The sequence below is a fragment of the Cetorhinus maximus genome, chromosome 20, assembly GCF_964194155.1.
Source record: "Cetorhinus maximus chromosome 20, sCetMax3.hap1.1, whole genome shotgun sequence".
Taxonomy (NCBI): domain Eukaryota; kingdom Metazoa; phylum Chordata; class Chondrichthyes; order Lamniformes; family Cetorhinidae; genus Cetorhinus; species Cetorhinus maximus.
Window position 1 is genome coordinate 40,477,043 of NC_135898.1, and position 24,097 is coordinate 40,501,139.

The 24,097-nt window shown below is 45.4% G+C and overlaps 1 protein-coding gene across 1 annotated transcript in view; it reads left to right on the plus strand.

Annotated features, from left to right (window-relative positions):
* The window catches only part of pcdh15b (protocadherin-related 15b), a 1,616,824-nt gene that overhangs the window by 1,356,660 nt on the left and 236,067 nt on the right, over positions 1 to 24,097 (plus strand). The window contains exon 27 of the mRNA XM_078565941.1: positions 17,219 to 17,335. Within this exon, the coding sequence (XP_078422067.1) occupies positions 17,219 to 17,335 (117 nt within the window). The remainder of the gene's footprint in view (positions 1 to 17,218; positions 17,336 to 24,097) is intronic.

Here is a 24,097-nt window from a genome sequence, read left to right on the forward strand (position 1 = left end):
TGCCTGCTAACCCTAAGGTTGGACGGGCAGACCCAGTAACGAGCTTAATTGGTTTTTAAATGGCCTCAATTGGCCGTTGACAGGTCGGCAGGTGCACAGCTGACTCGGCTGTGCCCCCGCTGACCTGAAAATGGAAATGACGCGGGATGACGTCGGGTGGAACCCTGCCCTCCGCTCGCCGACCGGAAGATCCTCCCCTTTATGTTTCTTTGTCATGGAACTCTATCAGGTTAGTTGGACACTAATTGCCTTTCACTAATACATACTGGCTGTCCTTTATTAACCATGGTTTTCCAAGTGAAAATCACTTTTATCTTTGGCATTGGTCTCCCCGGTAGTTTTCCCATCACTTACGTTAGGCTGATTGGCCCATAGTTACCCAGTTTATCCCTCTCTTCTTTTTTGAACAGATTGTAACATCTGCAATCCTCTAGTCTCCTGACACCGCTCCCATATCCAAAGAGGTTTGAGAATTGTTTTCTACAAGGACAAAACAGCATGCTTTGTTTTATTGTGAATTGTCCTGTGAATACACATTAGAACCCTGCATGCTTTAGTTGTAGCTTCACAGCATTATCATGGACCACAAGAGATGCTAAAGCACCCAGATCTCTTTACATTATCACTGGTTTTGATTCTTTGATCAGTAGAATGTTCAGCATATGACTTGCCCACATGCATGCCAGTACACATTTGTAGGTTACATTGCAACAGTGACTACACTTCAAAAAGCACTTTATTAGCTGTGAGGCACTTTGCGACATTCAATGGTCATGGAAAGTGCAAATATAAATGCAAATCAATCTTGCTTGCTTGCTTGCTTTCTTTCTGCCACGCACACATGTTTGAGCATCTCCTGGGCATCCTCTTGCTGCCTGGTATTTCATAGCTGCCATCTTGCTGCATATCCTAGTCTTTAGAAAGGGTGAGTAATAGAAACTGAATATGTCAGGTGGGGAACATATCTGAAATTGACACTGAGATTGTTCACCAGTCATTGTTACAAAGGATGTAATCCATGACTGCTGAGAACAACAGCGAGGAAGAGTGGAAAATCATATTGAAAGGTTAAAAAAAGAGATGCAGGAAGGATTGCGGATTGAGGTAGAAACAGAAAGTTACAGTAATAAAAGCACAATATATTTTGACCCACAAGCAACCTCATAGGTGATCAGCAGATACTTTAAATACTGATTAGCTTGTCTGTAGAGAATATTTTTCTGAGTTTCCAAATTGGATTTTTTGATTTAACTATTTAAATGGATAAAGAAATCCAGACTGCCTAGTCAGGTGCCCAGAGTTTCAAATTCCTGCGGCTAGGTCAAATTATTGCAGCATACAGTTTTTTGATCAGTTGAATAACTGGCTGCTTCTGAAAGTTCACATAGAGTTCGCCATCACTTCTCAGTGGCAGTCAGCTCTATCACAATTTTTCCCAACATGGATCCGATGCAAATTATTTCTCATAAAAGCCAAGACCTGAAAAAATATTTTTAAAGAAGCAATGGGGCAGAGAGTCTCCATCTGTGCTACAAAGTTTTATGATTCAAATAAACCATTGAATTTAGATTGGGACTATTAAGTATATTTTGCGACCCCATATGCTTCACCTGCAAAGACTTTAATATTTTACTGAATAACAAAAATTATATGGCGATTCCATTAACATTTGATTAACATTGTTCTATCCAGTTCATTTAAACACTTTGAGCTGGATTTTATTATAGAAATAATAGTTAAGGCTATCGGCACTTGCCTTTATTAAAGTGTAAGTCAACTTCCAGTGACCACACATACATGGTCCAATGTGAAATTAAGGAAGTTGCAGTCTAGGTTGCTCTGCCCCTCCGGACATTGGGCGGGATTTTCTGCACCCGCCCGCCACCGGGATCTTCTGGTCCCGCCACAAGTCAATGGAGTCCTGGCTTGGGCGCCGCCTCCCCGCGGTGGGTCCCGCCCACAACGGAGCCAGAATATCCGAGCCACTGTTCTAAACTAGTATGTAGCCAAGGCACTTGGCATTGAAATACGTAGAACTGTGTGAGGTTGCTATACCCTCTAGATATCCATTAAACATGCCAGAAAAAGTTAACATTAATTGCTGCCAATTATTTCTCAGCCACTGAATATTAATTTACAAGTGTGGAATTCCTTTCCTTCAAATTATAACTCTTGTTGAAGATTTTAAAAAAATTTCTTTTACCTTTTCTTTCTGTCTCTTTTATCTCTCTCTTAATCCAATCTTTCTTTCCCTCTATTTTGCTTTATTGACATTGAATTAAATTTTCTAACTGACACTTTAACATTGAACAACATAACTACTTAAAGAGATTCACAGTTGCTTGCCCAGGTCACACAGGTCCCAAATCCCTTATGGAGGGCACCGTGCCATTTTTGGTTCTCTAATCACGGTAATTCCTGTGCAACATCCCAAAGCATGTCTGAAAGTAAGTGAACATGCAATGAACAGCTGGCACCATTCATTCACTGCTGAAAGCTGAACTCAGCACCATAAACCTGGAATTAACAGTGCTCAATAAAAAAAGGAAAATATGTATAAATTTTGACATCTTCCCATGCACCCACAATTCAAATTTGACAATTTATTGCACGTATCTGAATCCCAGGGAAGCTTACAGTTTTTAGAGACATTTCTGCTCATTGGGTTATGCTTTATGATGTACACAATAATAAATGGAGCTACTTTTGTATTGTATTTAAGGAAGACCTATGAATGCAGATTTTTATGAGAGAAGGAATAATTTCAAAAGTCTGTTAGTTTATTCAAACTGAATTAGTACAATTCCATGGAAATCAGGGTGAAATATTATCAATTGCTATTTCAGTTTGATATTAGGAAAACAAAGCCCTTTATCAGCCTAAAAAGATAACCCCCCACTCTATGGGGAGAATTTTCTCCCCATCGGACGGGCCGGTCGGGAGTGGGTGTTGCCCGCGATCGGCTGCATGCTGCCCAGCATGACGTGCACCCGGAAGCGCTCAGTGCTACCTGTGCGGGCGGGGGGAGGAGGGAGAATCGGGGCCTGCGCTCTTTCGTGCATGCGCGTGAAAGAGCTCAGAAATCTCCCTGAGGCATGGAGCTGCCTCAGGGAGATTAGTTTCATTATGAAAAATCGAGAACAAGAATTTAAAAAATTATTCAGACATGTCCCCTCATGTGACAGTGTCACATGAGCTGGGACATGTTTATGAATTTTGATAAAAATTTTTATTTCATTTATAAATCCTTCATGAAACCTCATCCCACCCGTGGATGAGGATCCATGAAAAATGCGAAGGCCGCTTGGGCTCTTCGCCTGCCTGCCAACCTTAAGGTTGGACGGGCAGCCCTGACAAGTACTTTAATTAGTTCATTAATGGCCTTAACAGGCCTTTGACAGTTCTGCAGGCACGCAGCCGACTCCAGTGTGTGCCTGCCGAACTGAAGATTGGAATGATGCACGGTGACGTTGGGACGCATGCCCAATGTCATCGCACGTCATTTTACGCATCGGTGAGCGGGGCCCGCCCCCGCACGCCAAACAGAAGGCTCTGCCCTATGTCCCACATCAGCCAACTTGACAGCTTTTTTGTCTGAAAATGCCAATTTGACATCAGCTTGTGCCAATTTCTGGGCACTGTGCCTAACACCAAGTAAGAGCTCGTCTGAAACTATGCAAAGTTATTTTATGCAGGATCCTTACAGGCGGCAGAGGAAGATTTCAGTCTGACATTTTGGGCTGACAGATGTGTAGATGGTAACATTTATAATATAATATAATTTAATCATTGATATAATTTAGCAATAGCTTTTTACCCTTTAAAAGCTTGCTCTAGTGAAATTTTGAAAATTGCATGGCTTTTCTAAATTGATTTATTTTTAGCTGAGTTAAATAAGCAAATTACAGAACTATTAAATTTATATTGGCCAGATAAATCTTCCTGAATATTGTCAGTCGAACTAATTGAAACAGATATATGGTCCTCTTGAGTGTTGGCTTACTTTCATGTAATCTTTCCAAACTTATGTAATGCCTTCAAATAGCAAGTTATCTACTTGGGTTGTAATAATAGGCAGTGGATGGAATTACATTAAAAATGTATTGCATTTTAAAAACCAATGAAAAAGAACCTGCTCTATATTTTCTATCTACATAAAGTGTAAAAAAGTGTTGAGAATACTGATAAGCTGTGCGAGTTTGGTTGAATGGTGACCTTCCTCTAAAGTTAACTGCAATGACACAGGACACATTAATTCCTCACTCATTATTACACTCCTTTGCTATTCTCTGCCATATAGCTGAATCTGGATAAATTAATGCTCTCTGATGTATAATTCTTAAAATACTCCATGAGTCATTTTTAAATTAGAGCAAGGGCAAACTGATTTGTTTAGTTACATTTCAGCTTAACAACTCAATTTAATCGAAATTGGAAAAGGATAACATTTTCATGTCAACTTCAGTGCATTTGTGCTGTAGGTGGTCTTTTTATTTACCCTGGTTCTTGAAGTTTGAATTTGGATTTAAGCCTGGATTTCTATTCAAATAGTGTAGCTTTCTTACAACAGAAATAAAAAAGGAATTTGCTTTTATGTGGTATTTTTCGTAACATCTGTATGTTTCAAAACGCTTTATAGCTATAGTGTAAGAATTGCAGCAGCCAATTTTCACACAACCTGATAAAGACCAGACAATCTGATTTAGTGATGCTGGTAATGGTTAAATATTGGCCATGATGCTGGAGAGGCCTTCCACACTGTTCTTCAAGAGAGTAGCATGGGATTTTTTACATCCACCTGAGAGGGTGGATGGAGTCTGAAATAAGGCTCCTCCATCATTGCAGTGCTCCCTCATTAGTGCATTGGAGAGAAGAGTCAGCTTATCTTGTGCTCCAGCCCAGTTCAGGAAGCATTGCCACCACTGAATCACAGCAGACATACATGTCATTTCTGACCAATAGAAAATAAACATGACTTCAACGAAAATAAAAATCGGCAATGATGTAAAATGGGCCGTTGACTCGCTATCATCCATTTTATGCTATTGCACAAAATCAAGACCTACCCCATGTTTGATTAGGTTCAATTGTATTTCATTTCATGAGGTAGATAAAATTTAGCATGAGTGCATTCATTTAATGGAATTTGGTATCCCTTAATGCTTATATTACACCTTGTTCTCAAAGGAGTACTATGCATGAAACAGATGGCATCAGGTTATTAGTGCAACACATACCCTGTGTTGTTTTGAGGGGTGGGAAGAAGGCAGCCGGCAGTATATCAGTGGGGATTCCAAGCAGGCTACACAGGAGTCTTATTAAAATGTATTTTGATCAGTAATTGGCTGTAACCCAAGAGGTGTGCAGTTTTTTCTTCAGCAACAGTGGAATAAATCAATTTGCACTTTTTGGATGGTGTAATAGAATTCAGAACAGGTGTGATTATGCTACAAAGCTGAATTAGCAGGGTGTTCATTTAACTTCACACCGTCTTTTGTAGCCTCTTCAATATTCATATAATCGAGAAATAATTTGAAGATAAGCAAGCAAATTGTATTTGCATGCAAAAAGGATTGTCTGCCAAAACCCTCTGTAGAAAAATACATCTTAAGGCATTTAATTACAAGTCTTTTTATTATTAAGGTTGATGGAATGAGGTTATAAATTTGTTAGAAGCCATAAATACTGTCTGAAGAAGATTCCTTGTCGAAAACATTTTGGGCCAAAGACTATGCAGTTCACTAAAGTAGAGTTTAATTGACATTCTAATTATAGCTACTGTATCTTCATTAATCATTTGTCTTCTGTTTCAAAATGAAACTATTTGCATTTCTGAAAATGTCAACTTTTTTTTGAAAGCATGAACTCTGCATATTTTGGTTAACTGAACTTTCAAAAGTGCCTAAGTATATACAAAGTGGAATGTAATTGTCTTGACATATTTGATCTTCAAGTGAATGGTGAAAGAAGACCAAATTTGCTAGAAATTCAGCCTCAGCTGAGAATAACACCATGTTCTAATTGCTTGAACATGGTACTTTTAACCTTGAGAACAGTTGAAAAATCACCTCATGGGAAAAAGTCTGCACCTCTCACCACCTTTGAGAATTTGGCAGGTGTGTCGGCATTCCAAAAACATTAAAAAGAAAGCCTATTATAGTTCATAAAGTGCCGAGGAGAGGCCCTCACCTTTCAGAATCAGATCTGAATGACCCAGGAGTTAGAATAATCATTTTTCCTATTCTGTGCATCTGCTAAAGTCCTGCCCTCTGGGGCTATGTATTGGTAATACAAGGTAAAATAAATGGTAGCTGAGACTGCGGATGGGATTTTCCATGCCCGCTGGCATTGGGCGTGTTTGATGGCGTGAGCAGACAATATGGCGAGAAGGCCAAAAATCAGTTTCACGACGCCGTGAGACCAGTTTGTGATCGTCCACATAGCCCGTCAATGGCAGGCCATGTTTCTCGCCATTGGACGCTGGGAACCTCATTGTAATACATCTGCATATCATTATAAGGTGAGCCAGACGCATTTCCACCCCATCTGGATTGTCCGCCCACATCGGCGGGAAAACACGCCGACGTGTTTCACAGCAGCATATATAAGGTGTGCACTTGGCGGGCTGCACTTCACTTGGGATTCAAGGTTTGTTTTCCTACCTTGCTTCGGGTCAGCACTCGCAGTTATCAGTGCCAGGCTTCACAGACAGCACCACATCACTTTTAGGGGGCTCATGGGCAGGTGTCTACCTACCAGATCAGCCATATGTGGGTGGCTTTTCAACAGCTGCAGGGCTAGGGCTTGCTTGGGAAGGGGGAGAAGTGGCCTCAGGCAAGGGAAGAGGCTGCAGGATGAGAGCTATACTGGGGAGGGAGGTTATCCCAGGGTGTATGTGGGGGCACGTGCTGACCTGTGCAAGTGGCCTCAAGATGGTGAGAGCTGAGGAGGCAGTCTCCAGAGGAGATGAGGCCAGATGGACATGTGAGGGTATGTGTGTGAGAATGGGTGGTGATGTCCCTTGAGCTGGCAGTGAGTGAGATGCCAGTGAATATGTGATGGGCTTGAGTGTGTGAGTTTAGAGTGATGAGATGGTTGCCATACCCTGCCTGCGCGAATGAGATCATGCATCCTCTATCTGCATTGGATGGCCAACCTCTTCTGTGTAGCATTGGCACTGATCACCGCTGTCATCGCCTACCAAGCCAGAGTGGTATTGTTGCTGCCCCTCCTGCAGCCAGAGCCGGGTACAGGAGAGCACAGCATGTGTCCAAAGGGCACTCGAGGGCTGCAGTCTTCTTCCTTTTTGGTGTCATGTCTTCTTTGCTGCAGTCCTGGGCTGGAAGCACTGAGCATGGCTGTACTTAAAACGTGGCATGATGAAGCGGCGGAGTGGCAGGCAATGCAATTGCCATCGAAATAGCGTATATCCCGAGAATGCACAATTAATGCGGCAGGTTTGGGACAATGCGGCGTGAAAAGCCACCATTGCGGCCTTCGGGTAAAACGTCAATTTTCCCTCCCGCTATTGCACTTGGTGCAAACCTGGGACGATTCAGCTCTGTGCGGTAGACTTTATGAGGGGTGGATTACCAATCCCCCAATCGAAAAGCCTGTCGGCGCCATGTTGACCAGAAGCCCGGTGGCCCTATAGCAATAATAGATAGGGGGCAGCCTTAATGGGACCAGAGTGGGCCTTCCACCCCAATCTAGGAGGAAGTCCCACCCTAGAGGGTAGCCAGCCAATCTGATAACTGGCAACTTTGTAGTCCCAGCAGCACCAGAATCAAGTAGCAGCCACTGCTGGGACTGCAGGAAGTGCACAAAGGTGATGAAGCGATAAGTCCTAGACTTCACTAAGTGAGGGATTTAGGTTGGGTCTGCCTGGCAGACCCTAGCAAAGGTGGGGAGGGAGGTCAGGGGGCTGTGGGGCGGTGGAAAAGGGTTTTAGAGGCTGGGGGGAAGTGATAAAGTAGGTGTACAATTCCGGAAGAAGGTATCCCTGGTGAGCACAGGGGTCGACCCCCTAAAGCAGATAGCCCTCCTTTCTGCCCAACAGCAGCTCGCACAGTGAAAGCTGCCAGGCTGCTTGCCATTTTCACCTCTTCCCCAGCCACATGTAAAATTACAGCCGAGGTAGAATGAGGCCTTTAAGTGGCCATTAATTGGTGATTTAAGGACCTCATTAGATCCAAGGGTGGGCAGGCTTCCTGACACATTGCTTGCCCACCGTGATATGGGAGACAGGCCAGGGGTAAGCAAGAAGGGGGCGAGCAGGCCACCCGTTTATTTAATCAGCTGCCCTTCTTTCAAATATATCGGAATGGGGCCATAAATTTCAGCCCTGTGTGCTGGGGCGCTTAATTGAAAACTTATACTTCATTGTGATGCAATGTGGTACTGTAACTGCACCCATTATTGTGATACATAGGGCAGAATTTTCCGTGCCCATTGGCGTCGGGCATCATGGCGGGCGTGAGCGGGCAATATGGCGGGAAAGCCAAAAATCAGTCATGAAACCAGTTTGCAATCGTCTGCTCCACCACGGAAAGGGAAGTGGCCACACATTAGAGAAACCCTTGTATAAAGTGACCATTCCTCCGCAGCTGAGACAGTTCAGCTGCAGCCACGTTGACATGCTTACAGCTGAGCCCCTAGCTTATCTGCCCACTTAAGCAACACAGAGGCATGAAAGTGCCACCAAATGCTCCAGAGCTTTTCACCCCTCAGGCACAGGCTGTAAACCAATCAGCCATTTAGTGGACCGCAAAGCAATTGGACGACTGGGCAAGTTGTACAATCTTCTTGCGAAAGCTGGTCACGGAGCAGTCATTGGTGGAGGCGCTCACAGCCCCTTGCATTGTCATCCGGTTTGGACCAGTCTCCCCCATGGTTCTTTGCAGTGCGGGTTAGGAGAATGCCTGCGCCTGAGCTGAGAGCACAGCATGCAGTCCAGTGGGCGAACCTGCTACCATTCGGTCTGGTCGGGTGGGTCGGAGGCGGGTGGGGTTTTGGGTGGCAAAGCAGCACAGTAAACTCTGGCCATTCAAGTGGTGGCCAGCACTCTCTAGGATGCATTAAGGGGCCTCCAGACTTAACTAAGAGAGGCTTTTGGAACACCCAAGCTAACACACGGGTCTCTCTCTTTCATCTTGCAGGAGGAGTACATCAGGAACATGGAGCCTGGTGACCTACCTGTACGCCTTTTGGCTTACAGGGAGCAGAGACAATGAGAAGAGAGTGACGGAGGCGCTTAGCTTGACAGAGTGAGGAGCAGCACCCTCAAGAAGAAGGGGTGGCTGGAGCTCCTGTGCGCATTGCAGAAGAACCACAGTAAGCCATCGCTGGTCGGTGCCTAGCTAGACCCAGGGTCTACAAACGGTGCTTGTCACTGAGGACCTGTGTTGCCACAGACTGCGCATGCCCAGGGAACTGTTCAGTCTCATCTGCCACCTGCTGCAAGATTTGACACCACGGGGACATGGAGGGCATCCGCTGGCAGTTGCCGTGAAAGTGACCACAGCCCTCAATTTTTCTAACAGTAGCTCCTTTCAGGGCTCCACACGTGACCTTTAAAGGATATTGCAAGCTTCCACCCACAAATGCATCCATGAGGTCACGGATGCCATATTCGTGAAGGCACACAAATTTGTGCATTTCACCTAGGACCAGGAAAGCCAGGAAACGAGTGCTGGGATTTGCTCAGATCACAGGTTTTCCACAAGTGCAGGATGCCATCGACTGCACTCGTGGCGCTCAGATCTCCGTGGCGACAAGGAGCTAACCACGTCAACCGCAAGGACTTCCATTCGCTGAATGTTCAGCTGGTGTGCGACCACCACAACACATCCTACAGGTCTGCGCATGGTTCCCAGGGAATGTCCATGACTACTACATTCTCAGTAAATCTCAGATCCCTGCCTTCTTCCAGTGTCCACAGAGGCTGCAGGCCTCAGGGATAAGGGCTACCTGCAGAGGATGTGGCTGATGACATCCGTGGGGCAGCCTCAGACTGCAGCAGAGAGAAGATACAACGAGGCTCATGCTGTAACTCGTAGCTTGGTGGGGCAAACCATTGGAATGTTGAAAATGAGGGTCTGGTGGAACCCTCCAATACAGTCCACAGAGGGTGTCATGCGCTGTGGTCTCCTGCTGCTCCTTTCAGAAACTTGGGGCTACAACGGGGAGGAGAGCTGGCTGAGGAGGGGATAGAGGAGCCGCAGGTCTCCTCCGATGAGGAGGGCGTCGATGCGGATGAGTATGAGGAGATTCTCGAAGGTGAGGATGATGGCGATGAGGCCATCGCACTGGCCAGACAAGGCAGGCTCACTCAGGAGGCCCTTATAGCTGCTAGATTCATGGAGGACAATGACGACATGCAGTGAAGAGACACCACAGGTTTTCGCATTGCATCTGTGAATGTTTGGCTCCTGTCTGGCTGATGGCAGCACACCTACCCTCTGTGATAAGGCTCCTGTCATGAGGATGCAGCAAATGCCCATAGTCCCTACATTCCAGGAAGATGATGACGACATGCAGTGGGGACACTCCATAGATTCTCACATAGCTTATGTGAATATCTGACTCTTGTCTGGCTGATGGCAGATCGCTTCCGCTCTCTGAGCAGGGTAATATAGAAATGCAGTAGGAAACTTTAACTTCTTATGATCCTATGGCATCCTTTGAGCTGAACCTTCAGGACCATACTGTCACCATACATAGATGCTGATGAGATGGGGGGCCAGCTGCACCTCAAAGATGCTGAGGCCACACAGAGAGAATGACAGAACTCTGTGCCGCCAGCCCATGACATTCTGGCAGCAATGATAAGCCCCATTGAGGTGCAGGCATTACTGACGTGTCCAGTGACATACCATCAGTGTGCTGGGAAGGTTGTACAAAGCATGTGGAAGAGGCCCTGCACAGAAACAGCTGCCTTTATCTTGTGTAGGGACCAAGGTTTCACATCTGAGTGACATGAACATTGCTCATCAGAACAAGGAGCCATAGGCAAGGAGACATTCTTGGGAATTTAGTTACAATAGTGGACATTATGTACAAGTGATTAACACCTATGGCCATGATGTGCAACTACATCTTCTTAAGAGAGGTGTCAGCTGTGGCTCAGTTCATAGCACCCTCGCCTTTGAATCAGAAGGTTGTGGGTTCATGTCCCACTCCCGGAAACCAAGAACTGTGAATGTACTCGAAAGAGTTACAATCTGTGACTGTTGGTAACTCGAAAGAGTTACATCTTCTTAACCGGTGTCTGCCGGCACTCTCGAGGCTTTCCGTGCTCGGTGGGCACCGCGGGGACTGGGGTGTTTTATTGACCCCTTTAATCACATTTTGGTTTAATGTTTGTAAGTTTCCTTTAAACTTTGTCCTTGGTTTTACAGCTGACCTGAATTAGGGGCTGTGCTTGATTTATCCCTTGTTATTGTTAATTTAGTTAATTGTTTTAACTCTACAAGAGTTACATCTTCTTAACTGGTGTCTGCCGGCACTCTCGAGGCCTTCCGTGCTCGGTGGGCACCGCGGGGTCTGGGGTGTTTTATTGACCCCTTTAATCACATTTTGGTTTAATGTTTGTAAGTTTCCTTTAAACTTTGTCCTTGGTTTTACAGCTGACCTGAATTAGGGGCTGTGCTTGATTTATCCCATATTTTGTTAATTTAGTTTAATTGGTTGATTTTTAAAAGAGTTACATCTTCTTAACTTTCCTAATCCTGCCACTACGTCTTGGTGTTCCCCCGACATCCACAGTGAAGGTGGAGGCGGCCTACTGATGGCTACGCCCTGTCTGTGATGACCTTGATGGGTGTCCCCTGGAGGGCCTCGGCCTGCTTTTGGGGTCCTGCTGCTGCACCCTCCTCGGCTTGTGGAGCTGAAGCTATTGGGGTCACAGGAAGAGGGGATTCAAATGGGCGGATGGCCCCGAGTGTGCACCTGTTGATCCTCCTCCCTCTAGATGCCCGAGGGCCCTGGCTGACTCCTTAAGGAGAAGGGGTAGCTGGAGTGAGATCAAGCTGCCCCACGTCCCTCTCGTGCTGACGCTGTTGGAAGCCAACTATGGCATCAGTGATGCAGTTCAGGCCACGCAGCAGTGCAGGACTAATGTCTTGGACCAAGACCTCCATGGCAAACACCATCCTACCAGTGTTGACCTCGATGCATTGGCATGCTGGTGCTATCACCTCAAACTGAAGGCGGATGGACTCCTCCATCGTGCCTTGCAATCTGAGGAGTGCAGCCGACATCCCTTCCTGATGTTCCTGAGCTTGCCTTTGTAGCTCCAGCAACTGAGGTATGAACGAGTCCAGAGGCTCCTCATCTGACTTGGACTCACAAGATTTCTGGCCTCCAGCAGTCATCCAAGTGCTTGGGACCTGGAAAGTCCCTTCCGCTGCCTGCTGTGGATCAGACAGTATGATTTGCTCAGCAGATTGTGACCCCAAAGCCACTCTAAAGCTAGGTTGCACCGAGGTGTGTGTCTCTGCACTGATAGAGGGTGTGAGTGAGTGCTGTGATGGGTCATCAATGAGGGTTTCAGTAGATTCCTCTTCTGAGGTGTCTTTGGGCCTTGAGTGGAGGACCTGGATCGTGGACCCCCTCAGCTGTTTTCCAGATGTGCCTGTGAAAGATAATTAGTGCATGGCAGGGGCCAGTGAAAGAGGACACATCACCCACAGCATGGTTGTCTGATGGATGTTGCACTGCTGGATCCTCACCGCTGACCTCACCATCAGCACAGGAATGGTCCAGATCCTCGCCGGCCAGCTGGATGACTCCATTTTCAAAGTCCATGAGGACCTTGATTTCAGGCATTCCTCCACCAGTCTGCAACCTCTCCCTTTTAGAGTCATAGAGTTATACAGCAAAGAAACAAGCCCTTCAGCCCATCTTGTCCATGCCAGCCATCAAGCACCTATCTATTCTAATCCCATTTTCCAGCACTTCGCCTGTAGCCCTGTATGTTATGGCATTTCAAGTGCTCATCTAAATGCTTCTTTTGTTGTGTGCCAGCTTGTCCTGCATGAATAGAGATGGAGGGAGTGTAAGCAGGATGCCTGGCCAGATGATAAGTATGCCTGGCATGTGTGGGTGGTGAGTGGTCCCATGGATGGGATGAGGACAATGAAGGTGTGTGTGAGAGAGTGAATGGTGATGTCCCTTGAACTGGCAGTGAGTGAGATCTCTGAGGATGTTTGATGGGTTTGTGAGTGTGTGAGTTGAGAATTATGAGAAGAGTGACTTACCCTGGCGGAACAGAGGAAATCATTCATCCTCCTTTGTCACTGGGCGGCTGTCTTCTTCTGAAGGGCATTGGCACTGACCAACGCTACCACCACCTCCCATGCTGGATTGGTGACCTTGCTTGCTGTAGAAAACAATGCGCTGAGCTGGGGTAGAGAACATTGTGGTGAGCCTCCACTGCATCTGGTAGGCACTCGAGGGAGGCATCACTAAATCTGGGGACAGCATGTTTCCTCCCTATGGTAGCTATCAGTTCGCAGCAGCTTCCTATTCCTTGAAGAGTGCTAGCTCTTTGCAGGGCCGGCCTTTAAATAGGGCACTCGGTTTACTGAAGGCCTGAGGTGACGTTGGGACAGGTGAATGAGAGGACACCCTGACAGCCTGTTTCCTGGGAATGCATGATTAATGAGGCGGGATTGGGATGATACAGCGTGAAAAGCCGCTATTGCAGCCAGTGGGTAAAATGTCCTTTTTCCTGCCCGTTACCGGACTTAGTACAAATATGGGGCAATTCCGCCCAAAATCATTTCAGGAAGACATGGTAGATTCATAATTATACTAACCAGATAACACACACAAGTAAGCATTTCCTTTTGTATTTTCTTTTCTGTTTTGTGCTTATCAAGATAAAAATGTCTGTGCTGAAGGTTAACAAGATAGCCAAGTAGCACCTCTTCTACTCAGCACTCAGATCAGAAGAACACACTGCACTGTTTTGTGACTTTTATTCTAATTGCACACCAACTGTCAGCTCCCTGCATTAGATTGCCAGTGTAATGCTGAATTAGATGTAGCATTGTAAGTGAGCCCAGAAAGTACTGGGTAAAAGTTTCCCAAATTCATTTCATCTCCCAGAATGGAAAGACTTTCATCCCAGGAACCTGGGCTGCTAGAGGTCAGCTGTCCGTGTCCAACCACCCAGTCCCACAAGCCTGAACATTTCCACTTCTGAAAATATTTTCCAAGTCCTCAAAGGACTTATGTATCAGTTACTGAAGTTGTGCTATTTCAGGAGAGGTAAGATCAGTTTGGTTTGTAGGTTCCGTACCAAAATTTGCGACTGATTTCTGATAGCTTCTCTTCCCAAAACTGTTTGTTCAGTTCATTACACAGTTATTAACGTTGTATTTATATTGCTGTTTAAAATAGCAATGGCTGTCTAGCTGGTAGCCTTGGATGCTGGTGATCTCAAACCCACCCTCTCTGCAATGCAGGGTTGATTTCAAAACTAAGCAAAGTTGTTTGAAATTTGCAATCTGTGACTTTATTTTTAGCTCCTGGGCTTTTCTGAAGTACTGGGAAAGTTCATACAGCAAAGTAATTTGGAAAACACATCAATGGCTACATGTTTTTTTAACAGCCTTCTATACCACCACCTTCACAGATTTGTGTACATGTATCACCAGGTCTCCATGTTCCTGCACTTCTAATTGTACTATTTAGTTCATATTACCTCTCCTCATTCTTCCTGCCTGAAATTAAAAGCTGGCCTCAGTATTGGTGACTGATTCGCTAATGCCCTTTAGGGAAGGAAATCTGCAATCCTTACCAGCTGGTCTGGCCTGGCCTACTTGTGACCACAGCAATGCGTGAAAAGGCCCAGCAAGCCACTCAGTTGTATCAAAAGTCAAAAAGGAATGAAATCAGACGGACCACCAGACATTGGCCTAGGCACCGGAAACGACAACAACACACCCAGCCCTGTTTACTAGCATCTGGTGGCATGTGCTAAAACAGAATCATACCTCTGCTGGTGGCACAGTGGAATACAGTCAGGAGGGAGTTACTCTGGGATTCCTCAACATTGACTCTGTACCCCATGAAGTCTCCTCGCATCAGATCAAACATGGGCAGGGAAACCTCCTGCTGATTATCGCATACCACCCCATCACCAAACCCCACACCCCACCACCCCCCCACCCCAGCCCAACCACCCGCAGCTGATGAATCAGCACTGGCTTCCATGTTGAACACCACTTGGAAGAAGCGCTGAATGTACTCTGGTTGGGGGACTTCAATGTCCATCACCAAGAGAGGCTCAGTAGTACCACTACTGACCGAGCTGGCCAAGGCCTAAAGGACTTTGCTGCTAGACTGGGTCTGCAGCAGGTGGTGAGGGAACCAACAAGAGGGAAAACCTACTTGACCTCGTCCTCACCAATCCACCTGTCACACAAAATCTGTCCAAGACAATATTGGTAGGAGTGACCGCCACACAGTCCTTGTGGAAATGAAGTCCTGTCTTCACATCGAGAATACCCTCCATCGTGTCATGTGGCACTACTACATGCTAAAGGAGATAGATTTCGAACAGATCTAGCAACTCAAGACTGGGCATCCGTGTGGCGATGTGGGCCATCAGCACCAGGCATACCTACAAATGAGATGTCAACCTGGAAGCTACAACTCGGGCCCTCAATCCCCATAGGCTGCATCCTATGTTAGAGCTACAGCTGGTGCCACCACATCAGTGATTGGATGAGTCAGTCCACTTTTCATTCGGTTATGGGGGTGTGGGGGACAAGGCATAGGCAAGCTGGATAGGGCATTCTCTGGAGAGCCAGCAGCTTCATTTGTGTCTAATATATTTTGCTGCCAGACAATCACTTGCTTCGTCCTTTTATGTGTGTGGCAGAAGATCACAACATGTTCTTGCTCACTCATACTCTATCTTTTATATCAGCCAATTATATTGTATAGCAGGGTCAGTACAAAGCTGAAGTTGTTTTTCATGGGCAATAACTAGGTGTAACTGATCCATATGATTCTAACTTTTTAAAAAATTCATTCACAGGATATGGGCATCACTGGCAAGGCCAGGGTTTATTGCCCATTCCTAGCTGCTCTTGAGAAGGTAGTGGTGAGCTGTTGTGGCCCGTGTGGAGAAAATATACCCACAATGCTGTTAGCTAGGTGTTTCAGGGTTTTGACCAGCAAACTATAAAGGAACGGTGTTATATTTCCATGTCAGGGTGTCTGTGACTTGAAGGGGAACTTGCAGATGACGGTGTTCCCATGCTCTGCTACCCTTGTTCTCCTTGGCGGTAGAGGTCACTGGCTCAGAAGGTGTTGACAGAGGATCCTTGGTGAGTTGCTGCAGGGCATCTTGCAAGTGGTACACACTGCTGCCAGTGTATTGGTGGAGAGGAAATGAATGTTTAAGGTGGTGGATCGGGTGCTGATCAAGTTGGCAGCTTTACCCTGGATGGTGTTGAGCTTCTTCACTGTTGTTGAAGCTGCACACATTCAGGCACATATTCAGCCACAGTCCTGACCCGTGCCATATAAGTAGTGGAAAGGCTTTGGGGAATCAGGAGGTGAATCACTGGCTGCAGAATATTCAGCCTCTGACCTGCTCTTGAAGTCACGGCACTTTTGTGCCTTGTCTAGTTAAATTTCTGATCAATGGTGACACCCACAATATGCTGGCGGGGGGAGTTGGTGTGAGGGTGCGATTCGATGTTGGTGTTTGTCTGTGCAGCAGCACTATAACTGGCCACATCAATAACAATTTTTTTTACTAGATGTTAGCAAGACTTATTAACCTTCGTATTATCAATAATGAGATATTCTTACAGGTACCCTCACCTGACACACTGATGAATTATCACAGTGATTTGCACTTGCTGAGTCAGCCAAACATTTGTATGTTGCTCTCTATTCATTATTTCATCATTAAATAAATAAATCAATGAATGAGAAGTAATATACAAATGTTTAGTTGATGAATTTAGTGGCATGACTGTACTAAACTTCAGCGGTCTGCCCACTGATTCGCTGAATAAAATACCCTTGAAAACCATTTCAACCAATCAGCAACAAAATGATTAAGCTTCCCTTTGATAAATACAAAAAGTTATGACAGTGTTTTGTTTCATATCAGTTTTGCATTGAAAATGTTGATTCCTTTTAGTAAGTATGGTTAATACTTAAACAAGTAACTCAAGTACTGTTTTTACAGGATATGAATGACTTCTCCCCTGAATTTAGCAAGCCTTCCTACAAAGGGCTGGTGGCACCAGATGCCCTCAAGGACAGCCTCATCACTGTTGTATCAGCTAAAGACAAGGATCCTCCTGTAAGTTACATTGATTCTGCTGACATACATTTTGAAATGAGAAAATATTGTGATTTGATATTCACTACAATCATGCAAGGGTGCTGAAAGTTACAATATCTCTTTCTGGTGAAGCTTGTGAGAACTCTAGTCATCGTTCTGTCTCTGTTTGAGGTTGTGTAATGAGCTGTCATTCAATAATATTACTAGATAGTGATTTAAACATTAATTTCTTTAAAAATATGGTACCTTGGTCTTCCCCATCCTCCACCAGTATTTGTAATACTTGGAACGTATTTAGGCATTAATAACCAAACATTAATTGCCAATTTACATGAACAAGGCTGGGGTCAATCACAACACTTCCCCAGTGTCACGAGCAAGAGACCTGAAACAGCTTGATAGTCGGGCCTCAAGCTTCAATTAACTGGCATCCAGCCAGATTGTTCTACGCGCTGATAGACAACTTGCTGTTTTGCAGTTTGGGAAATCAGATGAGCCACCCGCAGAGCATGGCCCTGCAGCAAGGATTAAGTTGGAGGGCTGGGATGATCAAAGTGGGTGACAAGAGAATGGGTGGATTTCACACTAAGGGACAGAGAGAACAATAATGCTCATCCTGCTGCCCAAAAGGTGCTAAATGAATGATTTTTTTATTGTTCCTAACACTGCTTCTTCTGATCCCTTTAAGTGTAGCTAGTTCTGATCGTTTCCCACTCCACGTAGATGGTGACTCTAGCAGTCAGCATTTAACTGCACGAAAATGGCATTGGTGTCCTAACAATAGCATACATAAGACCCTCATTTGCAGTGACACTCCCACTTAAACTGAGGCTTGTTCTAAAATGGCTGTGACCTCAGATGGGGAAAAAAAAGTATTATTTTTGTATTTTGGCCTCACCAGGAATCTGTTCCTGCTGAAAACTGGGGTGGTAGAAGAACCAAAATTAGAGTGATTGTATGGACAGAAATTCCTCATCAATGTATTGCCATGCTTGATGGGGAGGAAACACTTAGGATTTACAGAAAACATTTGATAAGCTGCCAAATAAAAGGTTGTTACATAAGATAAGGGCTCATGGGTTTTGAGGTACTATATTAGCAAGGATAGAGGATTTGTTAACAGGTAGAAAGCAGAGGGTAGGAACAAACAGAACACTTTCAAGTTGGCAGGCTGTAACTAGTGGTATGCTGCCAGGAGCATTGCTGGAACCTCAGCTATTTACAGTCTATATTAATGGCTTAAATGATGGGACCAAGACTAATGTATCCAAATTTGCTAACAATACAAAATCTAGGTGGGTGAGTAAGCTATGAGGAGGACACAAAGAAGCTACAAAGGGATGTAGACAAGTTAAGTGAGTGGGTAATAAGATGAGAAATGGAGTATAACATGGGAAAATGTGAGGTTATCCATTTTGGTAATAGGAATAGAAAATCAGGATTTTTTTGAATGGTGAGAAACTTTTAAATGTTGGTCTTCAGCGGGATTTGTGTATTCTCGTACAAAAAACATAAAGTGAGCATGCAGGTCCAGTAAGCCATTACACAGACAAATAGCATGTTGCCCTTTATTGCATGGGGCTTGGAGTACAGGAGTAAGGCAGTCATGCTACAATTATGCAGGACTCTGGTGAGACCACATTTGAGGCAAGTTTTTCTGGTCGGCGAGCGGAGGTGTAAATGACGCGGGGATACGTCTGGCGTGTGTCCCAACGTCACCCTGCGTCATTTAGATTTTCAGTTCGGTGGGCACGCAGCCGAATCAGCTGCGCGTTCGCCAAACTGTCAACGGCCTATTAAGGCCATTAAAAAACTAATTAACATGATTGATGGACCTGCCCGTCCAGCCTTAGGGTTGGCGGGCTGGCCAGGAGCCCAGGCGGGCCCCGGAAAAAGCATGAAACCTCATCCACGGGTGGGATGAGGTTGCATGATGGTTTTAAGGTTTTATCAAATGTTGAAATAGAAGTTATGGACATGTCCCAACTCAGTGACACTGTCACATGACAGGACATGGCTGGGAATTTTTTTTATTACCTTTATTTCAACTTTTAATTCGGGGCCGATCTCCCTGAGGCAGCACTTTGCCTTAGGGAGGTCTGTGCGTTCTTTCATGCGCATCGCGAAAAAGTGCACTGCCAGCTGAGGGAATCCCCCCCGCCTGCACAGGGAGCGCTTCCTGGCGCACGTCATGTTGGGCAGGCCTTAATTGGCCCACCACATAAAGAGGCGGCGCGCCCCCAAATGGGGGCGCCAATTGGAAGCCCAACCGCCCGCACCTGCTCCCACACTCTTCCTTCCCCCACCCCACCCCCACCCCCCGCCCCCCCGCCGATGGGGCGGAAATGTTGCCCTTGGAGCACTATGATGTATAGTTTAGCTATCCTTATTCAAGAAAGGATAAACTTGTATAGAGGTTCACTAGACAGATTACTGGGATGGCAGGTTGGTTCTGTGATGAGATGTTGATTAGAATGGACCAATACTCTCTGGGATTTAGAAGAATGAGAGGGGATATCTCATTGAAATACTTAAGATTCTGAGAGGGGACAGACAGGGTAGATGCTGAAAGGTTGTTTTCCCTAGCTGGATATTCTGAAACTAGCAGAGATAATCTCAGGATGAGGGGCTGGTCATTAAAACTGCATTGAGGAGGAATTTCTTCATTCAGATGATTGTGAATCTTTGGAATGCTCAACCCAAGGCGGCTGTGGATGGTCAGTTGCTCAAGGCTGAGATAGGTAGATTTTTGAATTCAAGGGGAATCAGAGGAATTAAAAAAAATTCATATCAGTATCGTTGGTAAGACAGCTAATATTTTCCTTCCCTATTTGCCCTTGAGAAGAGAGTGGTGAGCTGCAATCTTGAACTCCTGCAATCCATGTGATGTAGATACACCCATAGCGTTGTTAGGGAGTTCCAGGATTTTGACCCAGCCACTGTGAAGGAACGGCAATAAATTTCCAAGCCAGGGCAGTGTGGGGCTTGGAGGGGAACTTTTGGGCAGTGGTGTTCCCATGCGTCTGCTGTCCTTGTTCTGGGAGCTGCTGTCAAAGGAGGCTTGGCGAGTTGCTGCTCTGCATTGTGTAGATGGTTCACACTGTTGCTACTGTGCAATGTTGGTGGAGGGAGTGAATATTTACGGTGGTTGATAGTGTGCCAAGTAAGTGGGCTGCTTTACCCTTGACGGGTTAAAGCTTCTTGACTGTTGGTGGAGCTGCACTCATCCAGGTAATTGTAAAGTATTTCATCACACTCCTGATTTGTGCCTTATATATGATGGAAATAATTTGGGGAGTCAGGAGGTGGATTACTTGACACAGAATTCCCAGCCTCTGGCCTGCTCTTGTAGCCGCAATATTTATATGGCTAGTCCAGTTAAGTTTGTTGTCTATGCTGACCCCTGGGAAGTTGATGGTGGGGTTTCAGTGATGGTACTGTCATTGAATGTCAAGGGAGGATGGTTAAATTCTCTCTTGTTGGGAGATGGCCTGGAACTTTTGGAGCACAAATATTACTTGCCACTTATTAGTCCAAGCCTGAATGTTGTCCATCTACCACCAAGGGTGTGCCCCATTAGTTAAACTTTTTTTTTCCTGCAAAGGGAATAGGAGTTTCTTAGGTGATAAAGACTGGAAACTTGACCGAGAAGTCTTTTCATTAGAACAGAAAAAGTTAAGGGAAAAAATAAAACAAAATGCTGCAGATGCTAGAAATGAGGGCACTGACTGCTTTAGTATCAAAGGATTCGCGAATCGTAGTGAACACCGTGCAGTCACCAGCGAACAGCCACACTTCTGACCTGATGATGGAGGGAAGGTCATTGATGAAGCAGCTGAAAATGGTTGGGTGGAGGACACTACACTGAGGAATCCTGCACCAATATTCTGGGGCTGAGATGATTAGCCTCCAGCACCCATACCTATCTCCCTTTTTGCTAGGTATGGATATATGGGGGTGAAGCTGAGAAGCGATGCAGGCTCAATGGTTTCATATGGTCCAGCTCGTTTTTCTTATCTTTCATGTTCTTATCACAAATTTACTAGCTTAGCAGTGAGGAAAACTTATCAGTTGCTTGACTTTCTTACTTTTCTTTTCTCTCACTCTTAATCCAATCTTTCTTTCTCTCCCTAATACACTTTAATTTGATTCTAATTCACCCTTCTTCTCCAACATTCTTGTTTCTTTTCCAATCCTTAAATGGCATTGGTTACGGAGATACACTATTCGTCCTATCATTCACTATGAACTCTATGCCACTCACAGGCAATAATTAGTTTAGAATTTAAGCAAGTTATGCCACAAATTATATTCCAGTTGAAGGGTGCAGAAAAATGTCAAAAATACCAAGAGAGGACCCAATCCAGCAAGATTTGGCGCAATGTTTTAGCTCTGACGCCCTGATTTAACTTAGTTCTGTCCTGAAGAAGAATCTTACACTCGAAAAGTTTACTGATCAGCTTCTATTTTTGTGCAGATGCTTTCTGAGCTGCCAAATATTGCCAGCCTTTGTGTCCTTGTTTTAAAATATCTAGCATCTGCAGCATTTTGTTTTCTCTATTTCCTTTAGCTTTCTCTATGAAAATACTTTTTTGTCAATCTTCCGGTCTTCAGCACCTAAGGAACTCCATAGGGAAAAAAAAATAACCAGTGGGACACACCATGAAATTCCCCAATCTCTCCCCTGCCTTCACGACCACACCTCTCGTCCCCTGTGTGGACTGCACCTTCCATTAAATTAAGAAATGAAGAAATTAATGGGTGTGGACTTGCAATTTCTGAACTAGTGCCGCCTGCGAGCTGCACACCTCATAGCAAATGAGCCCTAAAATGGGAAATGTGCCAGCATGACAATTAGGAAAATCAGAAACACTGAATCAAATCCTTAGGCTGGGAACGAAATTGAATCTTAGGAAATGCTTTGCACTTGAATGAATAAAATTTCTAGGTTTTTTATTAATTATAGCCACACATTCCTGAATGGCCTAAAGATATAAATCAATACAATGCAATCCAGCTGATTAGTCCTTGTGGGATATGTTCAAACCACAGGGAACCATTAGGTAATAAACAGCAATAAATATAAAAATGTTGCAAACCTGCAGGAAGGTATAGATTTTGTATAAAATGTTATTACATTTTGGATACTGTTGCCTCCTTGATTATTAAAGATATATGTGGAAGATAAATTGAAATGAACTATTATTGGATTAGTCATTAAAGCAGGGGGATAAAACTGAATTTGCAAGGTATCGGTTCATTTTGCTGAGCATGGATTTTTTTTTGGAAAATTTTTATCTCCTATGGGGAAATTTTGCATAATTTGAATCGGAGCTCCAAAGACATTAACCATCGAGAATGTCCATTCTCCATCACTGCTGTTTAAAACTCGTTGGCTTTTTTCCATGGATGACACACCTATGATTCCAACTGCATTGGAATCATTGGGCAGGATTTTCTGGCTGACGTGCGGGTGGCAGAGCCCGCACGTCAGCGCTTAAAATGTCGCATGAGTATCCTGACGTCAGGGTGCAGCATCGTGATATTTCGGTCAGCGGGCGAACACAGCAGCGAGACCCGCGCCCGCCATTAATTAAAGGCCTCGGTAAAGCTCTTAACTTGCCAATTGTCGACGATTTTGAGGGGCCCATATAAACTTCGGCTCGGCGCACGGGCCCAACGGGCAGGTGGGTAGGAGATTTTTTATTAAAACTCATGCACCAGCGGGATATGTGGACTCAGAGGGGTTGTTCATGTTTTCCACGAAGTATTTAATGCAGAAAGTGTTTTAAAGTTGCCTGTTTGATTGTTAGCAGTTCACATCGATTTCCAAGAGCTTCTTGTGTACTATGAAACCAGTCTGCAGACAGTTATCTTTCTCGGGCCTGCAGCTTTCCAGAGGCCTCCATTTAGCCTGGGGGTATGGGTTTTGACATCTCCACTGGAGGCAGCCCCTCTGAGGAAGAAGGGAAGGATAGAATAAGGAGGAGGCCAGGACTGGACAATCAGCCTCCAGGGGAGCCACCTTTGGGAGGCCAGGTACAGGCACAAAGGGCGCAGGGCCAAGAGGTTGTCCAAGGTGGAAGGGGCCGCAGAAAATGCCACTATCCTGCTGCCAGGGTATACAGGCAGCTACCTCAATATGACTGAGGTGCAGTGCCGAAGGAGGCTTCAGCTGTCAAGGGAGACAATCAACTATATCTGTCAGATATTTGGCCCTGAGATATCTCCTAACTGTGTGGGTGGATACCCCATGCCAGCGGCTCTGAAGCTCACAGTTGCCCTCCACTTCTATGCCTCTGGCTCCTTCCTGGGCTTGGCGGGTGATCTTTGCGGTGTCTGCCAATCAGCTGTCCACACTTGTGTCAAGCAGGTTACAGATGCTCTGTTCAGACGGGTATTGATGTTCATCTGCTTCCGCTGCGACCAGGCAAGTCAGGCATAGCGAGCCAGAGGCTTCGCAGCCATTGCTGGCTTCCCCCGTGTCCAGGGTGCTATAGACTGTACACATGTGGCCATCAAGGCGCCAGCAGGTGAGCCCGGTGCCTTCGTCAATAGGAAGGGCTTCCACTCCATGAACGTGCAGATAGTGTGTGATCACAGGATGCTGATTCTACAAGTCTGTGCAAGTCGGCTCCCACGACGCCTACATCCTCAGACACTCCCAGGTGCCGGTGCTCTTCAATGCTCCAGCCCGGCTGGGTGGTTGGCTGGTGGGTGACAAGGGCTATCCCCTGCGAAGGTGGCTCATGACGCCTCTCCGCCATCCAAGAACAGAAG